The sequence below is a fragment of the Cavia porcellus genome, unplaced genomic scaffold (assembly GCF_034190915.1).
Source record: "Cavia porcellus strain 051 isolate PalLab524CR breed Dunkin Hartley unplaced genomic scaffold, mCavPor4.1 scaffold_7, whole genome shotgun sequence".
Lineage (NCBI taxonomy): Eukaryota > Metazoa > Chordata > Mammalia > Rodentia > Caviidae > Cavia > Cavia porcellus.
This window is the reverse complement of record NW_026947490.1, coordinates 6,458,862-6,480,272: the sequence shown is the minus strand read 5'-3', so window position 1 is coordinate 6,480,272 and position 21,411 is coordinate 6,458,862. Positions and strand designations below refer to the sequence as shown.

The 21,411-nt window shown below is 42.0% G+C and overlaps 1 protein-coding gene across 1 annotated transcript in view; it reads left to right on the top strand.

Annotated features, from left to right (window-relative positions):
• The window catches only part of Hunk (hormonally up-regulated Neu-associated kinase), a 107,919-nt gene that overhangs the window by 51,594 nt on the left and 34,914 nt on the right, over positions 1–21,411 (top strand). The window contains exons 3-4 of the mRNA XM_013149710.3: positions 2,441–2,496; positions 7,694–7,829. Of these exons, the coding sequence (XP_013005164.2) occupies positions 2,441–2,496; positions 7,694–7,829 (192 nt within the window). The remainder of the gene's footprint in view (positions 1–2,440; positions 2,497–7,693; positions 7,830–21,411) is intronic.

Genomic DNA, 21,411 nt, shown 5'->3' with positions numbered 1-21,411 from the left:
TTATGGTTTGGGTTAAGATTTCTAGTAAGTGTATATGATACAAAGATTCAAAGAGTGTTCATCAGAAACACCATAGCCCAGTGGACCCATCACATCCTGCTGGACAAATTGTACTCAGAGAACCATCTTAGTTCTGCCTTAACGCATTTGAATAATTTTTTATGAAGTACGAGGACACGGAAACAACATTTCTAAAATGAATTTTTCTAACATTTTAGTATGTGGCCTTAAATATGATGATGATGAAGCTTCACAGATAAGCAACATTCACCTGATGGTCCCATTGCATTTCTAAATATTACAAATTTCTAAAACAGGCCATGGTGGCACACATCTGTAATCCCAGCACTCAGGAGCCTGAGGTAGGAGGATTGTTGCAAGTTCAAGACCAACCTGGTCTACAAAGTGAGCTCAAGGCTATCTTGAACTGTGTAGTGAGACCCTATCTCAAAAAAACTAAAAAAAAAAAAAAAAAAAAAACACAAAAAAGTGTATTTCCAAAATCTCTTTGCTAAGGGATGAGGTCTTCCTCCTCTTGGTGAAGGAGGTAGACCCCACCTTATCCTTGGGATCACTTTATATTGCACATATGTGATGAATTTTAGAAGCAGACATAGTTTTGGAGTGTACTGTGTCTTGTTTCATTTGCACTGATTATGAGAGCCTTAGATGGGGAATATCTATGTCCTGTTCCTAACTGCATGTTTTATTTAATACAGATCTTTTTCATCCAGGTGTCTAGCCCAAAGCCTACCGGCAGTCCTCCCTCTTGGAATCCATTGGGTACTCTGTAGAGGTCGCCACTGGACCCCTTAATCCTTCTTCCTGCCTGGAGATCTCACCCTGAGTTGTTCCCGCAAGAACAGCCTCGCTGGTTTCCCTGCCCACATTCGTTCCTTTGCAGTCCTCTGTGAATGGTCCTTCCCAGCTGCGTGTTGTCCTTGGTCTTTCTTCACTCATTCTGTGCCCTCTCCTGAGTAATCTTATGTTCTCTCACAGCCTCATTTTCTACCTATTCTGGGCTTGAAGACTGGTACGTGGCTGGCCACATCTTGCTTAGGAGGTTGGCTCACATAGTGTTGTTAATTGTTTTAAATGTGAGTTTGCTGCCAGCTTTTGAAAACTGAGACCACATCCAGATTTCTAGCTTCTCTTGTGAAACAGAATGGGCTGGCAGTACTAGGACCAAGCTTCGAAGCAACTGGCCTTGTTAAATGGGACACTGCTGTCCTATTTACCACAGATAGTCCTGGCAATGGTAGTGTGCTGTTGTTTCTGGACATTGATATAATAAATGTCAATGCTGTGCTTGTTGGTTTCATCACTGTTATGCCCTTCAGTTCTTTACAATGGAGACAAGCAGAAGAAGAAGAGTGTATTTTTTGCTCATCTCTTTATTAAAATATAGGAAAATAAAAGCTGGGCCAAGAAAGGAATGTTTCAAAATAATACGAAAGTTTTTAAAAATGTGTATATATATATAGATGACTTTGATGAACCAGTATATTCTTTTACCCCCCCCCCCACACTTTGGCCTGGATATATACTTTGCTTGTGACATTCAAAATGATCTCTTTGGCAATCTAGTTTGTTTTTGTTTACTGAGTATCCAGCTTGTGGGGTGCAGTGGTAGGCAGGACAGATGTGTTCTCTACCCTCAGGGAGCTTATAGTTGACTAACAGCTACCTCCGCCACCTCCCACCCACTGTGACTCTGACTGCTTTGCTCCCTTCCATTGCCTTCTGTCACTTCACTGTCATTCGGTGTCATCACCCACCATCTGATTAGCAATCTTAATTTGATCAGTAAACTCCGTTCCCTTTGACCATGTCAGATTAACATATACTTGAATGTGACCCCAAAGATTATGATGCTGACCTCTCTGGAATCTATTATTATGCCCATGATAATATCTACTTGCTCAGTAAATTAATACATCATCACCAGCCGACATTTGGGCTCCAGTGTGGGGGTCATAGAAGTGATAAATTAAATTCCAGTGTTTGGAATTGCGTCCCCAGATCTGCTCCTGATGGGTGAATGTTGCTCACAGTGTGACAAACCCTTGGCCACACTTGTTTCTTCGCCTGCTGAGGCAGCCTGTGTCTTGAGGGGTGTATTCTGCCTTCTTCTAACCCTCTGCTCTTTAATCTCCAGGTTCCAGTTTGGGTCCCATTGCTGGGAACTCTGAGTGATTTCTTTTGCATTCTTTGCTCTCTGCCTTTTCCAAAACCCTTTGTTACCTTTTATAGTTGGTGATAATCAATTACATCATGTCTTATAAATATTTACTTCATGATCGAATGAGTTTTAGCAAAAAAAAGCTTTATGGGTTGGTGGAAAGTGACACTAAAACAATTCATTTTCCTTCAGAAGCAAGGCTTCCTGCTGCTATTTCAAATGCTTATCTGAAATGTTGTATGGTTTTGTTTATTTCAGAGACTTGAAGATAGAAAATTTGCTACTAGATGAAGACAATAATATCAAGCTGATTGGTATGACTTTCTTTTACTTTTAAGCAAGATTATCTTTAAATGTTGTGTTGTCAGTTCTCAACTTTGAAAATTACCTGGTCTGTATCAAATCAAACTAATAGGTTACCTTTGTTTGTGTCTAATGTTCAATAATAGTTTTCAAAATGAAAGTTAATTTTATAATTTACTTAATTAATAATTTAAACATAATTAGGAAGGTGAAAACACTAACTTGATTGGGAAATCAATCAATAAGCATTTCTTGGCAACGTTTCTTTTTATTATTTAAGTTCACACAGAGGTGATTTTTAGTTGGAGTAATAGAATGGTTGCTTTTTAAAAAGCGGAAAATAGTTTGGCTCAGAAGTGCTCCCCATAGATTCTGTGTGTTTTATTCCACTTTTAAGTGAATTTATAGATGTCCAAAGAAAGGAAGGGTAAGACTTGGCTTCTCTTTTCAATACGGTCTTCATCCTCCTCCCATGGTGTCATGGTGGCTGTCCACAGAGGGGTCATTAGAATCTGTGCCAGTTGGAAGGAGGCTCCAGGGTGGGTAATTCATCATTGGTTCATAGTTCAGAACTAGTAAGTGAACTCACTTCAGGGCTCATTCTCTGCAAGAATTCAGATGTTTCTGTATGTTTTGTTTTGCCTGTATGGTTGCTTTTGGTCATTATTTTTATGCCCTGATATTAAACAGCACAATCTTTTATTCTTCCCTTTTGTTTATTTTCTCACACCAATTTTGAGTGATTTCATCTACCCAATGGCTTGGAAAGACCTTATTTTAGTGGAGAAGAGAAGGACCAATAGGACTTTGGGAACTTAACTCTTAGGCCCAAGAAGAAGCTTTTGCTAAGCCACTGTGGCAAGTCATCTCAAGATTCTCCAAAACATACTGTTTAGATGGCTTACTAGGTACCTTGGAATTATAGCTGGCGTCCTGCACAGGCCAGGCACGAGCATGAAGGCGTAGGATCCTTGTGCTAGAGGACCAAGCAGCACTGACAAATGGTGATGGATATATATACCCATCATTAGAAGATTAACATTTAAGAAAAACTAATTTTTTTCACCAAAAGCATTTTGAAGAATCTGTTCATCATAAATTCTTAGCACCATCCCAAGGACCTTTTTTGATCACATTGTTTGGCTGTTACATTATAGTTATCTGGAACACCAGGTACAGGAACCTGTGAAGGAAGGTGCTACTGAACTGCCTGAAACTTGGGAGTCTCCTGATGGGGAATGAGGAATGGAGGAAACGAGATTTTTTTTTTTTTAATTTCCTGGCAGGGTGAACTGTAGTTTGTCTTTGGAAAATGGGCCAGTGACAGTGATAGAGTTGTCCTCATAGTACAGATCATATGAAAACAGGCTTGATAAAGGGCAGATTTACACTATGGTAATTCACTTCCACTGGGTGTCACGTAGACAAAGCTTGTAGGCCAAGCAGAGGGCAGTGCGTCCAGGGTAGTTTCTGGATTACCTACTATTTCCTTCGCTTGGGCATTGTCTGCCTCGGTGTTTGCTCTCTCTTCTTCCTCCTCAAGTAACTAGCTCTGTGTGACCATTATTAAACTGTCCTGTGGAGTAACTAATGTTGAAAAGCACAAACTTTATTAATGATTAGAAGTTTGCTGCAAAGATTCTAGAAGAACCAGTCACTATCAACAGCAGGTACATTTCTAAGTAGCTCACAGATCGGTTGAGTAATCGAACCTTTTAGAGGAGATGTGATACAAGTAATATGAAGAAATTGTATACCTAAAGTAGAGCCTGTAGTGCACTTTGTGGGGAGTTTGATGGTTGCTTTTTGGAGATCAGGATCTTCATTTTTCAAATCCCTCAAAGTTATCATCTCTCAGCTGGCAACCTCTGAGTAGGCTTTTAAGTAGGTATTACCCATCATCAGGACTATAAAAGATGAAATTACAACAGATATAATTTTGCAAACCTTATTTGGCTTTGAGATCCCAGAAGTGGACAGTAATCCTGAACAAAAATGGTTTAGATACCTTGACCACCATAGAGTAGATTGTAGAGAAAAGAATGTGACATATAGAAAACAGAAATGAGTCGTAGGGAGCCTAATTGGTTCCAGCTCAGAACCATCTTCTATGAAAAAGATTTGAACAGTTGACTACTTGTGACTGGCTGAGACTCAGGTCTTTGTTATAATAGTAGGTTACACCGCGTTTACACATCAAGTTAGGTTACAACCACCATGTATGGTGAGTGTTTAGGCCAAACTTAAAATATGTACAGAGGCAGCTTTAGGCCAAACTTAATTCAACAGGACAAAATAGACCTAGAGTATTGGCAAATGACTAGATGTTAGAAGGCAATATTCTCAAAGTTATAAGAACAGAGGCTCTAGTGATGGGATTTCCCACCATTTATAACTTTTATTAGCTCCTGTTTTTCTCATAACCAGCTAAACCTCAGGAATCCTAACTTACACTAATAAACGAAAGAGATAGTAGGCCACCGTAGGAGGCAACTGGGAATTGTGTTTTGTACAGCAAAATCTGTATTTCTTCAATTTCTATGCAAGCAGACTAAGTGGCTTGTGTGTTTTGTTTTGTTGGGTTGGGTAATATGGATCAAAGGTGTGCATTCCCAGTCTTTTTTTGTACCTTGAAAGGCCTTTGAACCTCTTTTTCTTCAAAGGAATTACCTAGTTGTTTTTCCAAGGTGATTATAGCTATTATCATTTCCTCTTAATAGTTTCTCTTTCTCTGAAAGAATTTGGTTTAAGTAAATCTACTTAAGCCGTATTTCAAATTCACTAGAATTACCAGGAGTAAGGTTTGATTTAATCAGGATGTTTTTCCCTCTTCAAAAAAAAGCAATCTGATGTTTGGTAAGTTTAGTATAATCTTTAAATGGAGGAGCCACAGCTTAGGACAATTTTGTACGTGTTCCAGAGCAGCATGCACTTGGGTGTTTTTTGAGATTTATTTTGCAGCTCTCAGAAAAACTGAGTGATAATTAGCTTATGTATTTACCAAATCTAATTGAGGCAGACCTATGTGACATTATTGGGAGGCAAACTTCTCTCGAGTTTCACAATTCTAATTATAGGCGTATGTGTAAAATTTTAATAATTGCAGTTACAAATGTGAAACATACTGGTTATATCTTCACCATGTATTTTAAATAAAGTCCTTTTTGCTAGGTCTACATAAGTCATTTAAAATGCAGATTCTATTCCCACCTTTCCCCAAATCTACAGTTAATTTATCTTCTTGAAATTGAGTTTAAGATAAAACCAGACACTGTTCTCTAACTTGCCAGGGACATTGGAGAGTGATGTGGTCTCTTATTTCTCCTTTCCCTGCCTTTCTTCAGATCAGGGGATTGGAAAAAGGGAATCGAAGGAGATGCCCTTTTGCTGTTCTAAAATCCTGCTGACTGGCAGAACAGAATCTTTGGCTTTTATCTTAGAAATGTGGATGTAGATTTTTTGGGGCTCCTATAAAACTAGGCCTCTAACATGGCAGTTCATGAAACGTTAAAAATGTCACTCTCACTAAAACTATATTTTCATCTTTGTTTTGTGATGGTGTCTTTTTAGTTTTCCATAGTAGGTGCTCTTAGCTATGAAACAGTCCTTCAATGTTAAACGTGATCCTGCATCTAAGACACTGGGGTTTGAGGATACAGCCCTTGGGTCCTTTATAACAAGTAACTACTCCTGTGATGGGGGCCTGGACTCCCAAAGGATTTCCCTACAGGGTATATGGAGTCTGCTGAGAAAGGAAAGGAAATGGGGAGAGACTGAGGGTGGGAATGAAGAGAGGAACAGAGTAAAGGAAGACAGGAGGAGGCAGGATAAGAGGGAAAGAGAATTGTCAAAAAACCAAACAAAACAAAACAAAAGTAAGTGTTCAGACATGCAGCTTTCCTGGTTGGCTGGTTGGTTGGTTGGTTGGTTGGTTTACCAGTCTCTGTTGTACTCTCTGATTCTTTATCCAGAGTCTAAACTGAAGAGTTTGGGTGGTCTTCAGAATTTAGAGAGATTTTAGACCTCTCTTTGGGCAGGGTTCTCTTTAGAAAAACTATTTCATTGCATCGCCTAATACAGGGCTGTCGGGAAACGTCTCAGTTGTGTCACGGTGAGCTGTCAGGTGACTCTGGCTCTCCCCATACTGAGACCTGCAGTTTTGCAGGCTCAGACACGTTAGTGTGAAGTGGGAGAGTAATGAAACTAGACATGAGTAGTGCCTGCTGAGAAAGTACCAGGGTTTTGGTCTCCCCGAGCCCTGTGGCCTGAGAGTCTTCTGTCTGGGGGGTAGAATAATAATATTTACACTGAAGTTCAAAGGATGAACTGTGATTTTAATTCTGAGATTAACAAAGATGGAGGGAAGATAGAGGGAGGGCATAACACTAGCAGCTCTCTAATTGCCCAGCAGCTGCAGTATCTTTAAGATCAAAAGTAAACACAGTGGGAAAGGCATAATAGATCCAGCCTAGCTGTAGATCCCTGAGCTTTTCTTCCCAGTGCCTTCATCTTCCAGGAACAAAGCCACGCAGTGAGGTCACTGAGTCTGGCTGGCACCGCCAGCCTCCCGGCGTTCCTTTCCAGCCAACTTGCAGGATTGCCTAAACGGTTGAGTATATTTTTCCCTCCCCTTCAAGTTTCCATATCTGCTCCATACATTTGGGAGGATTTTTTTTTTTTTTTTTTAAGATTTTTGTGAAACACAAACACTCAGCAGAAGAAGTCAGCTGTAAATGGGCTGGATTGCGTGTCACACACAGTGACACCAGCAAGTAGCCGGAGGAAGATTGGTCTTCTTCAGCTTACCCCCTCTGGAAGCCAGACCGTGGACTCCAAGCCCGTCTGCTTGCTCTCACTTTTTGCCCCAGTCCTCGAAAGCACAGCCACTGCTTTCCCTGGACGACTCATTTACAAGATTTGATGGAAATATGTTTTGGCTCTACATGCTGTTAGCACTAGCTGGATTTTACAGTGAGGACTCATGTAAAAGGTTCCAGTTAAGCCAGGGATCCACCACCTGACATTCTTTCCTCTTGGAGACTCGTATCCAGTGGTTATGGTTTGCAGCTGCTGGATTTCCTTGTGGATGCTAAATTATGTGTTAGCCTGAGAGAATGTTTCCTTTCCTCCTGCACCCCATCCCCTTTCCTGTCTCTTCATGTCTGCAGTTTTCTAAGTTGGAGTCCAATTCTTTTCTTCTCTTCGCAGACTTTGGCTTGAGCAACTGTGCAGGGATCCTGGGTTACTCGGACCCGTTCAGCACGCAGTGTGGCAGCCCCGCCTACGCCGCGCCCGAACTGCTCGCCAGGAAGAAATACGGTCCCAAAATCGATGTCTGGTCCATGTGAGTTGTTGAGCTTATAAAAGTCAGTGTTCCTCCTGCTGTCTCCACTGCTCCTTCCTCGTGACATAATTCTTCTGTGTTTGATGACACTATATGTAGGCTCTGGAACAGATCATCAGTGGTTCTTTGGAGCTTGGCTTTCCTTCTGTCTTCTGCCTCACTGTCACAGTCTTTGCATAAACTCTCAGAATGGCCTTTACTTAGATTCATTCAGGTACTGGGAAGAGAGGAAAGCCAAGTCTTGGCTCCCAGACCTCACATTCTGGCTACAGGACCCACTCAGATCCCTTCTTAAGATGCTTCCTCAGGCTTCTGTACCATCTGCGTGGGACTCATCTTGCCTCTGCCCACCTCCTGCTTCTCTGCACCTCACCACATCTTCTGCCATGATTCTTTAGATGCACTGGCCTCCCTCTCCTCTTTCCTTCCTCAGGCCATGCACCTGCCACTTCCTTTTCCTGGAGTGCATTCGTAAGACCCACCCATTTCCACCTTCCCACTGAAAACCAGGGGTGCCCCTGCAGAGGCCCTCGTCCCCGTGTGCCATCCTTGCCTTTTCACTTTCTCTTTGGCACTGGTCACAGCCTGTCATTTTGCTTTTTGCAAATCCCTTTATTCTTTCTCTTCCTGGTGGGAAAGGACCATTTTTGGAAAAGTTGGGGAACTGTTTGTGTTAAATGAAAAGCTTTGAAAGGAGAATCTGTGCATAAATAAGTAAAAAGGAGCATGGGAGCCTGAGATCTCAAGAGATTCTCCAAGGGTGTTATGTGACCATGGTGACATAGAAGACAAGAGACATTGTTGACCGAAGGGAAAGAGAAGTTTCCAGGTTGGTGAGCAGGTAACAGTTTGCTCTGAGGTTCTGCTCTTATGGGGATGAAAACCACGGTGTTATCATAGTGATGAGGCTCAGCCTGGGGACAGGGGCCTCTTCTGGACCATGTCAGGTGAAGCAGGTGTCTCCTCGGAACCTAGAATTCCAGTGGGAGGAAGGAGCTGCAGGGTTGCTCTGAGCTGCAAAAAGTGAGAACAAGCGGACGGGCTTGGAGTCTGCGGTCTGGCTTCCAGAGGGGGAGCTGAAGGAAGACCGATCTTTCTCCGGCTGCTTGCTGGTGTCACTGTGTGTGACACGCAATGAGGACACCAAGGCTGTGTCTCCTGACAAGTGCCACAGTGTTATCCCCAGGGTGGGGTTTTACAGCTCGCTGTGACACGGAAGTCAGTCAGTCAGTTCTCTGTCTGGAGAGATGGCACATGAAGTTGAGAAGCTGTGAAGAGGTTGGACTTTGTTCTTGCTCTTTCTGCTAAGTCCCTTGACCTGAGGCAAGAATTCATGGTCTTCGTTTCTCAGTTTTTGGCCATGACTAAAGTGAAGTTTCCTGTGCCTCAGTGAGGGCTCTTTCCAATCCACTTGGCTTGTTGCCACCCTTTTTGTCTCTAACTATTAAGCTGAAGCAATGAATACACCTAGAAGGAATGGCAGGAAACATCAGAAGGGAGGGATGGACAGATGCCAGACCAGGATTTCTGGACACTTCAGGTGCTCTGTTCACCCCTGCTGCCCCTGCATGGCTGGGTTACACCCGAGGTAGTTGCACGTTTCTGTGCTAACTTCCACTTAATTGCATTTTTCCCCCCAAGAAGGTGATATGTAGCTGCAAGTGCTCTTCAAAGCTCAAATGAGGCCATGTTCTTAGTCCTGGTGAAAGAATGTAATGAAGCAGAAGCCTTTCATAAATGAGAATGTGCCATGCTAACACAGGTCTTTCAGGATAGATCATGGTGGCTCAGCTCTGGAGTTCCTTGGGAAGGAGACACAGAAGAAAAGCACACAGTATGTAGAAATCCATTCACATGATGGTGGAAAAGTCCCTTAGATTAAGAGCAAACTTGAGTGCACAAGACTTTTTCAGGTGCATCTGTGCCGTATTTCTTAATCTCTCCTTGGGCAAAGCCAGTTGGATTGCCAAGCTTTGAGTCAGGAAGAAAGACCTCACTTATTGGCCAGAAAACTAAATCATTCAGACAGAAATTTTGGTACTATAACATACTCAACTGCTACTATGGACTGAATGTGTTCCCATGCTGTGCCCTAATGCCCAATGTGATGGCATTTGGAGATAGGGCCTCTAGGTGATAATTAGATTTAGATGAGGTCATAGGGGAGGAGCCCATGATGGGATTACTGTCACATTTGTACTCTCCCTGTGCTCAGTGAGGGTGCAGCAAGAAAGTGATCCTCTGTATACTGTGAAGAGGGTTTTTACTGGAACACAACCATGCTAGCACCCTAACTTTGGACTTCCATCCTCCAGAACTGTAAAAAAAATAAATGTCTGTTGTTTGAGCTATGCATTCTTTGGTGTTTTGTTACAGTAGCCTTTATTAATTAGCTTTTCATCACTACAACAAAATACCTGATATAAATGGGTTAAGTGATTTGTTTTAGGTTATTGTGGTGGATTGGCCCCTTTGCTTTGGACTTGTGGTGATGCAGCCCATCATGGTGGGACCATGTGGCAGAATAAAACTGCTCATATCACAAGCCAGGGAGCCAATGAAACAGAAGAAAGGGTTGTGGTCCCACAAGCCCCTTTAGGGTCATGCTCCTAATGACCTTTAGATCTCCCCCTGGGTCACATCTCATACAAGTTCTGCCACCTCCCCAAAGTGCCCCTGCTGGCAACCAAGTCTCTAGCATGTGAACCTTTAGGGGACACTTATCAAAACTTAGGACACACTGAGCAAGATGTCTACTCACCTTTGAGTTTATCCCTGAACAAATACAGTGAGTTGGGTGGAGTCAAAGAGGCAAAGACACAGGCAGGTTACGAAAGCGGTAGAGGAAATTTCATCTGTTCCCCAGGGGTGGGTGGAATTGGCCAGATAGAGAGAGGTGGGAAACTTTCCAAGCAGAGGGCACAGTGTGTGCAAAGGCCAGGGACTGTGGAACATCTGATTATCATTGTTCGTAATCTTGACAAAAACATGAAACCTCATAGCCTTCTTAAAGAAATTATTTTCCACTGCTTTAGGATATTGTGTCTGAGATACAGGTTATGTTTCTATTCGGTGCCTGTGGCATTGCTGGCAGAATTGGAAATGGAAAACCCAAAGTGAATTTAATTTTAAAAGCTGCTTAAGATGAGAGTGAAAATGGAACCAATTTTCTCCCTGGGTTAGACACAGTTATTATAAACCATCTTCTCATTTTATTGCTCTGAAACAACCCCAGAATAAAAAGTTCACTTCCAAAATCCAAAGCAAACTCCCTTCTCTCCAAGGGGGTGGCCCGACAGGGACTTCCTCGTGGGTGTCTGAGACTGACTTAAGAAGAAAACCAGCCCCTCAGTCCCAGAGACCTCACAGGCTCTTCTCTACACATAGGGTCCCTGGATTACTTCTCCTGAGGCAGAAATCAACAACATAAATGGAAATGTTGGCTCTTTCTTTGAGATTTCCTATTATTTTTAGAACCATAAAAAAATCCTTAAAACTACTAATTTCTTTGTTTTGCTTCAGATGCCTGAGATATATGTATGTACATGTCTGGTAAATGAGATTTCAGGTTCAAAACCAAAATGTTTATCCTTGTGCATCAAGGTTTCATTATTGCCAGTTCACTTTTCCCCAGAATGGCATGTATGCTAATTAAAAAAAAATTTTTTTTACTACAGGTATACTTAATCAATTAAAAATAATCAAAATTAACTTTATTTTTGGGATATTACAACACTCTTTGGAGTAATTTTAGTGAGTAATTTCCTTATCTAAGGATAAGGAAAGCATTAAGAGTCTCCAAAGGATGGAGAATGAAATACTTTTTCCATCAGATCTGTTCTTTGCTCTCATGAGGCTCACAAGATCAGTGAAACATTTGTGTGAAGATTGGGTGTCTAGTGGAGAGTCATGTACAGCACATCTAGGCCACTTCCCTGGGTCACTGCATCTGCGTTCACTTAATGAGGAAGATATTTGTCAGTCTGCAGTGTCTTTGGGTAGACAATTTGGCCAAGAGACGCCAGATTGTTTTTAGTTCTCTCATCTCCATGTAGAACTGGGCGTTCAGGAGGGAGCAGAGAATTTGTTCCATGCTTTAGACTCAGTGTTTGGTAAAAGTGCTACCAGATACCGTGAGCTATGCTAGGGATCAGACACAGAGGAACTTTACCTTCGCAACCTTCAGTATGAAGACCGGCAGGGAAGTAGAGAGAGCAGACAAATGTTCCTTTGGGAAGTTCAGGGTTTTAACTTTTTTTTTTTTTTTTTTGTCTTTTTCCTTTTTATCGGTACCGGGGATCAAACTCACGACTGCCTGCTTGCAAGGCGGGCACTTATGCCGCTGAGCTAAATCCCCAGCCCCTGGGCTTTAACTTTTAAAATGAAGCTTCCTTTAGCTTCTGATATTTTTAGGTTATAAAATCCGAGACTTTTTCTTTTTGGAGCCAGCATGTGCATTTCAACTAGAAGAGGGAAAGAGGAAAAGAAAAGGGACAAACGTCTTAAAGGCCCCAAGAAAATAATTTCTTGCCACACATAGACTGTTCGACGGAGCAGGTTTGAAGATCCAGATTTTCTAAAAGGATGGATCGTTTCCAGGGCTGCTTTCAAGACTTTAAATTGAAAGTTTTATTATTGAAAGTGGACATTGAAAGATGGAAGGATACTGCTTTCAGGTGGAGAGTTGTTTTTATTTTTCCAAAGCAATTCCTTTCTTGAAGAATCTTGCAGAAACAAGGTGTGACTTCAGAGGTTGTCTCAGCTGCATGTAGGCACAAACTCGGGGTTGCTGAGGTTTTTACCCATTTGCTGCATGAGGACAGGGCATCTGACCTTCACCTGCCATTGGAGTGCTGTCCCTTGCTGTGTCTGTTGAACCTTGGTAATTTCTGGTAACTCCCTAGAGCAATGGCTGTGTGTCTTTCCTCTCTGGGATGGCAGGTGGGACCCTGGCTTTTCCTGCAGAGAATATTATTGTGTATCAGACTAATGTCAGGACCACCATTTGGCTTTTACTGAATTCCGAAGATTCCACGTTTGTACTTCCTGGGGCCCTTTTCCTTCTTCAGCTGCCCTTCTGCATCACACTTTCTTTTGACACCAGTGTATTCCACAGTGGGCAGGATCCTTTGAATTTTTCTTCACCCAGCAAGAACTCAGCCTTTGTTCTTACCACTTGGAAAAATGGTAATAGTATTTGCCTGTTGCTCTCCTTCCTCCCTGTCTGTAAATATGCTTTCTTTAAAACTATCTTTGATTCTTAGGGGTCTCGTGCCTACCACAGGAAAAGCAAGAAGTCCTGGGACAATATTTCAAAAGATCTGTCAGGAAATTCTGGACGTGTTTTGAAACTCTTCCTAATTCTGTGGGATTATGGAGGTTTATAGACTGCATTCCACATTTTCCCCTTGGTATTCTTGCATACTTGTGAAATGTCAAAGGGACCAGATCTCTCTTTATCCAGATATTAAACATGTATGAAGACGCTAGGGGAGAGGAATTAAGATGCCCAATCCGGTTTCCTTTTTAAATTCTCCTAGGCCTATCTGTCTATCAGTGTAGCTTTCTGTTACTATTTTGCAACACAGCACAAGTATAATAATTGCAACTTTTTCCTTACTAACTTTTTCAATGAAACATTGGATCACATTTACTGCATATTTAATTATGGCAGGCACAGTATTCAGTTCTTCCTCTTGCTTCATTCATTCGATTCTCATATGACCTGAGAGATAGGTAGCTTTGTGGTCCATGTTTTTTAGATAAAGGCCCTGGGTGAGAGTTAGGTTCTATGTAAGGATTTGTGACTGTCTTTGTTGAAGGTTAACTCCTCTGAGAAATTGGTAATTCTGGAGTCAATTTGATAAAGTAACCAGGCATTTCTGTGGAAAACACCTACTGTATCATGATTGGACAACAGAGTTCACTGGTGCCATCTTTATGACAAGCAGCTGTCACTTTTTATCTGTGGTCCAAACCAGATAATCAAGAGACCAAAGACCTGTGGAACATGCAGAGACCTGAGTTTTTTGGTCATCTTTTGAAGTAGATAAATGATAAGAGAGCAAACGATTTGGTGTTTCCAGGTCTCCTTAAAAAAAAAAGGAAGAAATGTACCTAAAAGAGTAGGTCCTCTTGTTCCATTCGTTCCCTTTGAGTTGGGGTGTCCTTTTTCATTACTGTGAGATCCTGCTTCCCAGGTGCATGCTGTTTGACGTTCCCCTCCTGTGACATGAAGCCATGTGTCCCCAAAGATAAAAAAGAATATTAAAAAGGCCATAGAGCTATAGTCTTCAAATTGAGCATTACATGCTGTCCTCTTAAAGGAGGACATTCTTGATAACCTCACATGTCGATGTAGGTTCTTTGTACTTTACAAGTGTATGAACCCAGAATTAAAATATTTAAATTTATACCCTGTACAACTGAAAATTCAGACCAACTTGAAAATTAAATATGATTGAGACTAAAAGATCCCTCAAATCTTTCAACTAAGCAACCTTAGTGGAACGCGGTGGCTGATGCTCAGGGCGACCCGAGTTCGTCAGACCTGTTTTGGGGATGACTTAATTCTCCTACTGCTCTTCAGCCTTTTGTACACGCTTGTGCATCAGAAGCACCCAGGGGCCTTTTAAAGCGCAGATCTCAGGACCCGAAGGTTCAGATTTACTGAGTCTGAAGTGGGGCCCAGGGGAGTGCATTTGCAGTACCTTTTCCGGACGTGCTGGTGCTGCTGAACACACTTAGCGAACCACAGCCCCAGTCCTTGTATCTTTCCACAGATGTCAGCTAAGGAGCCTTACTGACGAATGAAGTCTGCCTCTGCTCCTTTACCCCTCACAATAAAAGTGACTTTAAAAGCTGTGCTTTGGTAAACCCCAGCGTCAAAGGAGGCATTGAAAGTTGGGGTGTGTGGTGTAGGGTACCCTCAGTTATGTGGTGGTCATCTGGATGTCCTGGCTCAAGTCTGTAAAATGTTTTTATTTTTTATTTTTTTAACATAGTCAGAAAGAAAATTGGTTTCTCTCTGAGAAATACTGTTTTGGGTGGGGAACTGTAAAACACTTAAGATGTATGTAACCTCAGCTACTCAGGAGGCTGAGGCAGGAGCACAGCAAGTTTGAGCCCAGCCTGGGCAACTTAGCAACTTAGGGAGACCCTGTCTTTCTTTTTTTTTTTTCATTTAAAGAAAAGGAAACAAAAGAATACATGGAGATAAAAAAAAGGGTAGAAATAATACAAACTTACAGAAAAACAAATGGTAAGAAATTGCTGGTTGATAAGTTACACATTGTCATCTTAGAAATAGCTGTTCATGTTATAGAATTAAAGTATTTAGAATAACATTCATAAAGTGACACTACAAACCGTTCTGCTCTATGATCGAACAAAACTCAGTAATATGGTTATCAGTCCTACACATTTGTTTTACATCTCAAAGAGGGTAAGATTAAACATATCGAAACAGAACAAAGCAGTTAAAAAAACAATTTAAAGAAATACAGATTTTGAAGCAAGCCCACTGGAGATCTTCATTGTCTATCTAACTGTCTCTAGTTTCTTACAAATAGTTGTCCCCATCTTCACCCACTTTTTTATACTTGATGCATATTATAGGACTAATCAAATCATTGGAGGCTTTTTAGGTCCTCCAGTTCCAAATTAGGGAAGACAATAGTAACTACCATCGCATCTCTCATTCTCTTTGTGATAGCTGTCCCCATCTCTACATATGCTGAAATTGAACTCAAGAAACCAGTCCAATGTCATTCTAATCAGCGAACAATAGTATTGCTAGATTTTCTATCATAATGCTACAGAATTAGCCTCGGGTTTCTTAGCGTCTCTTCCTCATAGTATCTGTTCATTACATCTTGCATTATATAATGTGTTCCCGTAAATAATTTTAAAAAACAAACCAAAACCATGTGTGAATTTCTACATATATATCTATCCTCTCTGTATTATAGGGAATACCAAGTCATAGCAAGACAGCAAAACAATTTCCTAGAAAAACATGCAATGGATAGGCATATAAGACCACAATATAGATGATCTTCCGTAGTTACTATGTTTTCTCTTGTTATTTTCAATAGATTTGACCACAACACTGGCTTATTACAGTTAAATATAGTATCACCTATTTTTATAAAAACTTAACTTTGACAGCATTGTAGGATTTGAGAGCTGTTACTAATTAATACCAGTATGGATATCCTTTACATCTTGTCATCCTCAGAGTAGTTGCCTCTACTTTTAGGGTTGATACTAACAAGCATACCAATTTTAAATAAAATCAGCCAAGGCCAACCCATAGTGTTATGATTCAGATTCAATTAAGATCAGTCATAGTAAGACAATGTAAGTATTGCAGGATTTCAGTTTAAGTTAATAGGAAAGTAAGGATAGTTACCATGGTATAACCTGCTATTTTTGGGTCAAGATGTCTGTGCCCTCAAATCTGACATGAGTGGACAGACCAGTATAAATTAAATTCAAACTAAATATGTCAATAAGACTACTATGTCTTTCAAATCCTTATATACCATTAACAATGACCTCTGCCTTTTTGTTTTTTTTTTTATAGAGTTTCAGAGCTGTCTATACTAAAGATTATAGCTTACCGTCTCTGCCTCATGTCTGCTACTCCACTTTTCTGCTATAATTTGTCCACCTTATTCCCTCATTCCACTGTCTGCCCCGTTCACTGAGGCCTCTCTGCCACTGTTGCTGGAATCCTGGTATCTCTTCCTCTCTTTCTCTGTAATGTCCTTCAGCACTCTCTGTAGGGTTGGATTGGTGGCCATGAACTCCCACAGTTCCTCCTTGTCTTGAAAGTATCTTATTTCTTTATTAATTTTGAGAGAGAGTTTTGACGGGTATATGAGCTTCGGTTGCATATTTTTTTCTTTCAGGACTTGGAATATTTCTCCCTGCTCCCTTCTTGACTTAAGAGTTTGTGTTGATAAGTCTGCTGTTATTTTGATAGTTTTCCCGTTGTAGGTAATCTGCATCTTTTCTCTGGCTGCTTTTAATATTCTGTTCTTTTGGTGGATTTCTGGAATCTTGATTATTATATGTCTAGGCATAGATCTGTTTTGGTTGTAGGTAGCTGGAGTTCTGTATGCCTCTTTTATCTGGATATCATTTCTTTTTGCTATACATGGGAAATTTTGCTTTAATATATCTGTGAATATTCTTTGTATTTCATTTTTGGTTGCTCCTGCTTCCTCACTCACATTCTTTATTCTTAAGTTATGTATCTTTTTGTCATTTTCTAGTTTTTGAATTGCTTCTTTCTGGTTCCTTGTTATTTTTAAGAGGCTTTTTCTTTCACGATCATATGCCATAAATCTTTCTTCAAGTTTCAGAAGGCTGTCTTTAGTTTCTGTCAAGGCATTTTGCCAGTGTTCAATGGAGTTTTTAGTTTCCTGGTATTCTCTTTGGATCTGTTTCATGCATTCTAAGTTATGTTTAAATTCTTCTTCAGAAGTTTCTCTTTCTTTTCTGATTTCCTCAGTTCTTCCATCTGTGTTCTCTTGGGTGGGGCTTGTCATTTCTTTAATTAATCTCTTTATATCTTGCCTCACTTGGATCAGGAGTACAGCTTTAAATTCTTCTATGAGATCATGAAGGTACTTTTTAATTTCGGCTGATGCTGTGTTGAGCAATGGATGGTTACTGTGCTTCTTCTCTTCGGTGTTTACTTCTCCTGGGCTTATTTTTCTCATGTTGGGCAGCTGGAGATTTTTATTTTTATTTTTATCTCTTGTCATGTTTCTGGTTTCTTTCAGACTGTCCTGGGGTTCTCTGGCCCTCTCCGAATTGCTTAGGGCCTTTCAGAAGCGTGCTGACTTGAGTTTTTGCTGTCCTCCCCAATTTGCTGTTATCTGGGGTAGGCTGGGATGCAGGGGCAGTACAGGCTAGTCTCCAGCCTCTGCGCCAGTCAATCTGTAAATTAGGCTGTGCTTTCTGGATGTCACTGAGTTGTGACTATTTTGTATCTGCTTATTGGGCCCCAAGCAGAGGCTTGGTTTAGCCCCAGTAGCTCCTGCCGGTTCTCTTTGTACCAGAAGCAGCTGACTAATGTCACTATGGCACAGGGTTCTGCCCAAATCCCAGCTGTTCTCTTCCAGACCTCTCTGTGACAAGAGCACCAGAACAGCAGATCTGCCCAAATCCAAGATGTCTCCCACTAGTTCTCTGTATGACGCTGAAGCCAACACGTACTCAGGCTCTGCCCAATTTCAAGATGCCTTCCACCAGCCCTCCCTACAGGGGGACTCAGTGATGCCACCGGGCTGTAGGTTCTGCCCAACTCTAAGATGGCTGCCACCAGACTCTGTGTTATTGATGTCCCCGTGGTAGCGGGCACTGTCCAGTTCCAAGATGTTCTCTGGCCAACCCCAGCAGCCGCAGGGTCCCCAGTACTCACCAGGGTCCATACTGCTCACCTTTCCCGCGCTCCCGGCACAGCGCGGAATGGTCAGAAATCTGCTCAGCATTCAGCTTTGGAGCTCCAGAGCCTTTCACGATCTCCTCTGGTGCAGCAGGGCAGTCCTGGCTGCTTCTTGGGGTCTCAGGTCTCAGTTTCCAGCAATCACCAAAAGCCAACAGAGCTTTTCCTGTTGGGTTCACAGGTCAGTTTGTTGATTTAAAGGCGCGGGATTTGCAGCCTCCCATTATCAGCCTCCAGCTGCACTGTCTTGGTTAGTAAGAATCGTTATCCATTTGTCTGGCCCTCTCCATGTTGTCATATTCTAGCTTCTCATATGATTTTTTCCGGAGAGACTCTCCACCTGATCCCTTAGCAAGCCACCATTTTCTAAAATCGAGACCCTGTCTTTCAAAAATAGGAGAGGGGCACTGAGGGTGTAATATGGAAATTCTGGGATTCAATCCCCAGTACTTCATAAAGTGAAAATAAAACAAAATAAAATAAAATAGTTTAACTTGTTATATTCTTTTCTGCAAATGAGTGAGTTAAACTTTTTAGCATTTAAAAAATTTTTTAAAAAATTTTTTGCAGTACTGGGTCTCGAACTCATTGTATAAGTACCAAGACCTCTAGTTTTGCATATGCATGTTAGAGACAAAATGTCCACAGAGGTAGGCGTGGATAGAATCTTTTCACCATCCTCTTCCCTAGGCTTACTTCACTCAAATTTTGTTGAATAGTTCTCTGTTGTATAACATGAAGCCTTTGACACTAATTAACTGCATGAACCAGCTGGTGTTTAGTCAAGGCAAGGAGCTGGGTTTTCGAGGAGACTCCATACCATATCACGTGAAGCACAGGCAAAGGGCCTGGGCAGGGAGGTCCTGATTCCAGTTTTCCATATGTAAAGTGCTCACCATGGAAAAGTAGTTGGGGAGTACAGCTCAGTAATGGGAAGCCCTTCCTCAAGCCTGGAGTTGGCCTCGTGGGCAGACTGCCTTAGGGAGGTTAGGGACAGCTTGCAGAGGTGTCTGGAATCCTCAGAGCCTTGGTGGGGTGTGCCAGAGGATTTTCATCCTTTAAAGCCATTGTGTGCAAGGCCTCTTTGTAAACGGAAATTTCACAGTTTTGAAACCATCTTAGTTTTCCTTGTGATTAGTCTCCCCACATTCTCCAAAGCAAAGATACTTGGTTCTGCCTTCAATATGTTTAAAGGCAGCATTGCAGAGTAGGTTCCCGGGTCTCCCCGACTGCCTCCCTCTCCACCACTGGCACAGCTCTCCACATTTGCAGCTGGGCGGCTCCCCTCAGAACGTTGCCGGTGCTCCTTTGCTCTGTCCTTTCCTTGCACACTGTGACTGCTGGTGTGACTCTCACAACAACACAGGCTGCATCTGCTGCTCCCATTCTGAGCTCCTTGGTCTATTCATAGGAGGTAAAAACTTCCCCTTCACCTTCCCTTTCCCATTACCATTCTCCTTCCTTTCTTCCTTCCTTCCTTCCTTCCTTCCTTCCTTCCTTCCTTCCTTCCTTCCTTCCTTCCCTCTCCTTTCTCAGTACTGGGGATTGAAGCCAGGGTCTTTACACTAAGCTATATTCCCCAGCCCGTAAGTTTTTTACAAAACAATTTGAGACAGACTTGCTAAGTGGCTGAGTTGCCCAGGCTGTTCTTGAACTTGGGATTCTCCTGTCTCAGCTTCCCAGAATGCTGGGATTACAGGCATGTGCCTTTATGCCGAACATGTTTCTTGGTTAATGCCGTTTATCTCCTCATCCTCATCTCCTTTAACTGAACTCTGTCATAGTCCAAAAGCGGTGCCGTTTAGTGTTTTCTCATCCCCTCTGCTCACTTTCTCCCCTTGCAAGGATTGGGCTTATTTATGTGTGCTTTTGTCTATGGCCTCTTTCTCCCTAAGCCTAAATCTGGGATGGTGACATCTTTCTGTTTCACCAGTACCCAGCAGCTATAACCCTGTGTGGGCCGGAGAGGCACCCTGCAGGAATGTGTGGAATGAACATTTGTGTATCTGTCCCCCTCACCCTCTGTGAGTTCAGAGCAGGAACCCGGCTTCACATATGCCTGAAACTTGAGAATGATTTTTAGCCGGAGCCTGTGGGCTCTGGTACCTGTCATTATCTGGAGCATAGTAATTCAACGGCGCCTTGGTGGAATTAGGCCTTCAGGTTCTTAATTTCCATCACTCTCATTGGATTTGTTTTGACTGGAGATCCCATTGCCTGTTTTAAAAACATATTCCCGTGGGTGCTTTTGAGTGATGGACACTCCTTGCTTGGCAGGCTTTTCATCCTTGTCAGGAAATCTCATCAAAACGATATTAGGTTTGCACATCGGGAAAATAAAAATCCTCCAAGAAGACGTTGCTGTTCTCTGGATTGCTAGATTGGCTTTGGATATAAGCAGCTAAGCCCACTCAGAAGGTATTTCAGCTGCAGCTGAGGTATTGGGAGAAGGCCAGGTGGCAGTCACACAATAAATAATAAAATCAGAAGGGTGGGAAGGAATTTCTCTCGTCACAAGCCAAAGCAAAATTCAAGAAGATAGCAAAATACTGGATTTGGCTGGGAGGCTTCCTTTTCAGAGGCCTGAGTGGTACCCGGCTGGGCTCTTCCCTCCGGTACTGGTTTTCCCAGGTGGGACTTTGCCCTCCGTCTTTTAGTCTAGCCTCTTCCAAGCTCTGCCTTGTAGGTTATGCTTGGAGGACCGCATAGTGGCAGGACTACTTTTATCTGAGATTCCTAGTATTGACTGGGCATTTTTTTTAAAAGCATCATTTTATCTGAAATTCCTTGCCCTTGATTTCTTCCTCCGCAGGTTGAGTATCCCTTACCTGAAACACTTGGCATCAGAATTGTTGTCAGATTCTGGATTTTCTTTTTTCTTCTTCACCATCTTGTCACTATCTTGGATTTAGGCTACTATTTTGGGATATTTTCAGATACATAATGAGACACCTAGAGGATGGAACCCAAGTCTAGCCATGCAACTCTTTTCTAGATAGCTCCGATAGGTGACCTAAAGGTAATGTTATACCTTTCCTGTGCCTGGGTTTGACTATGTCCTGTCTCATGAGGCCAGGGGTGGAATTTTCTGCTTGTGACATCATGGTGGCACTCAGAAAAGTT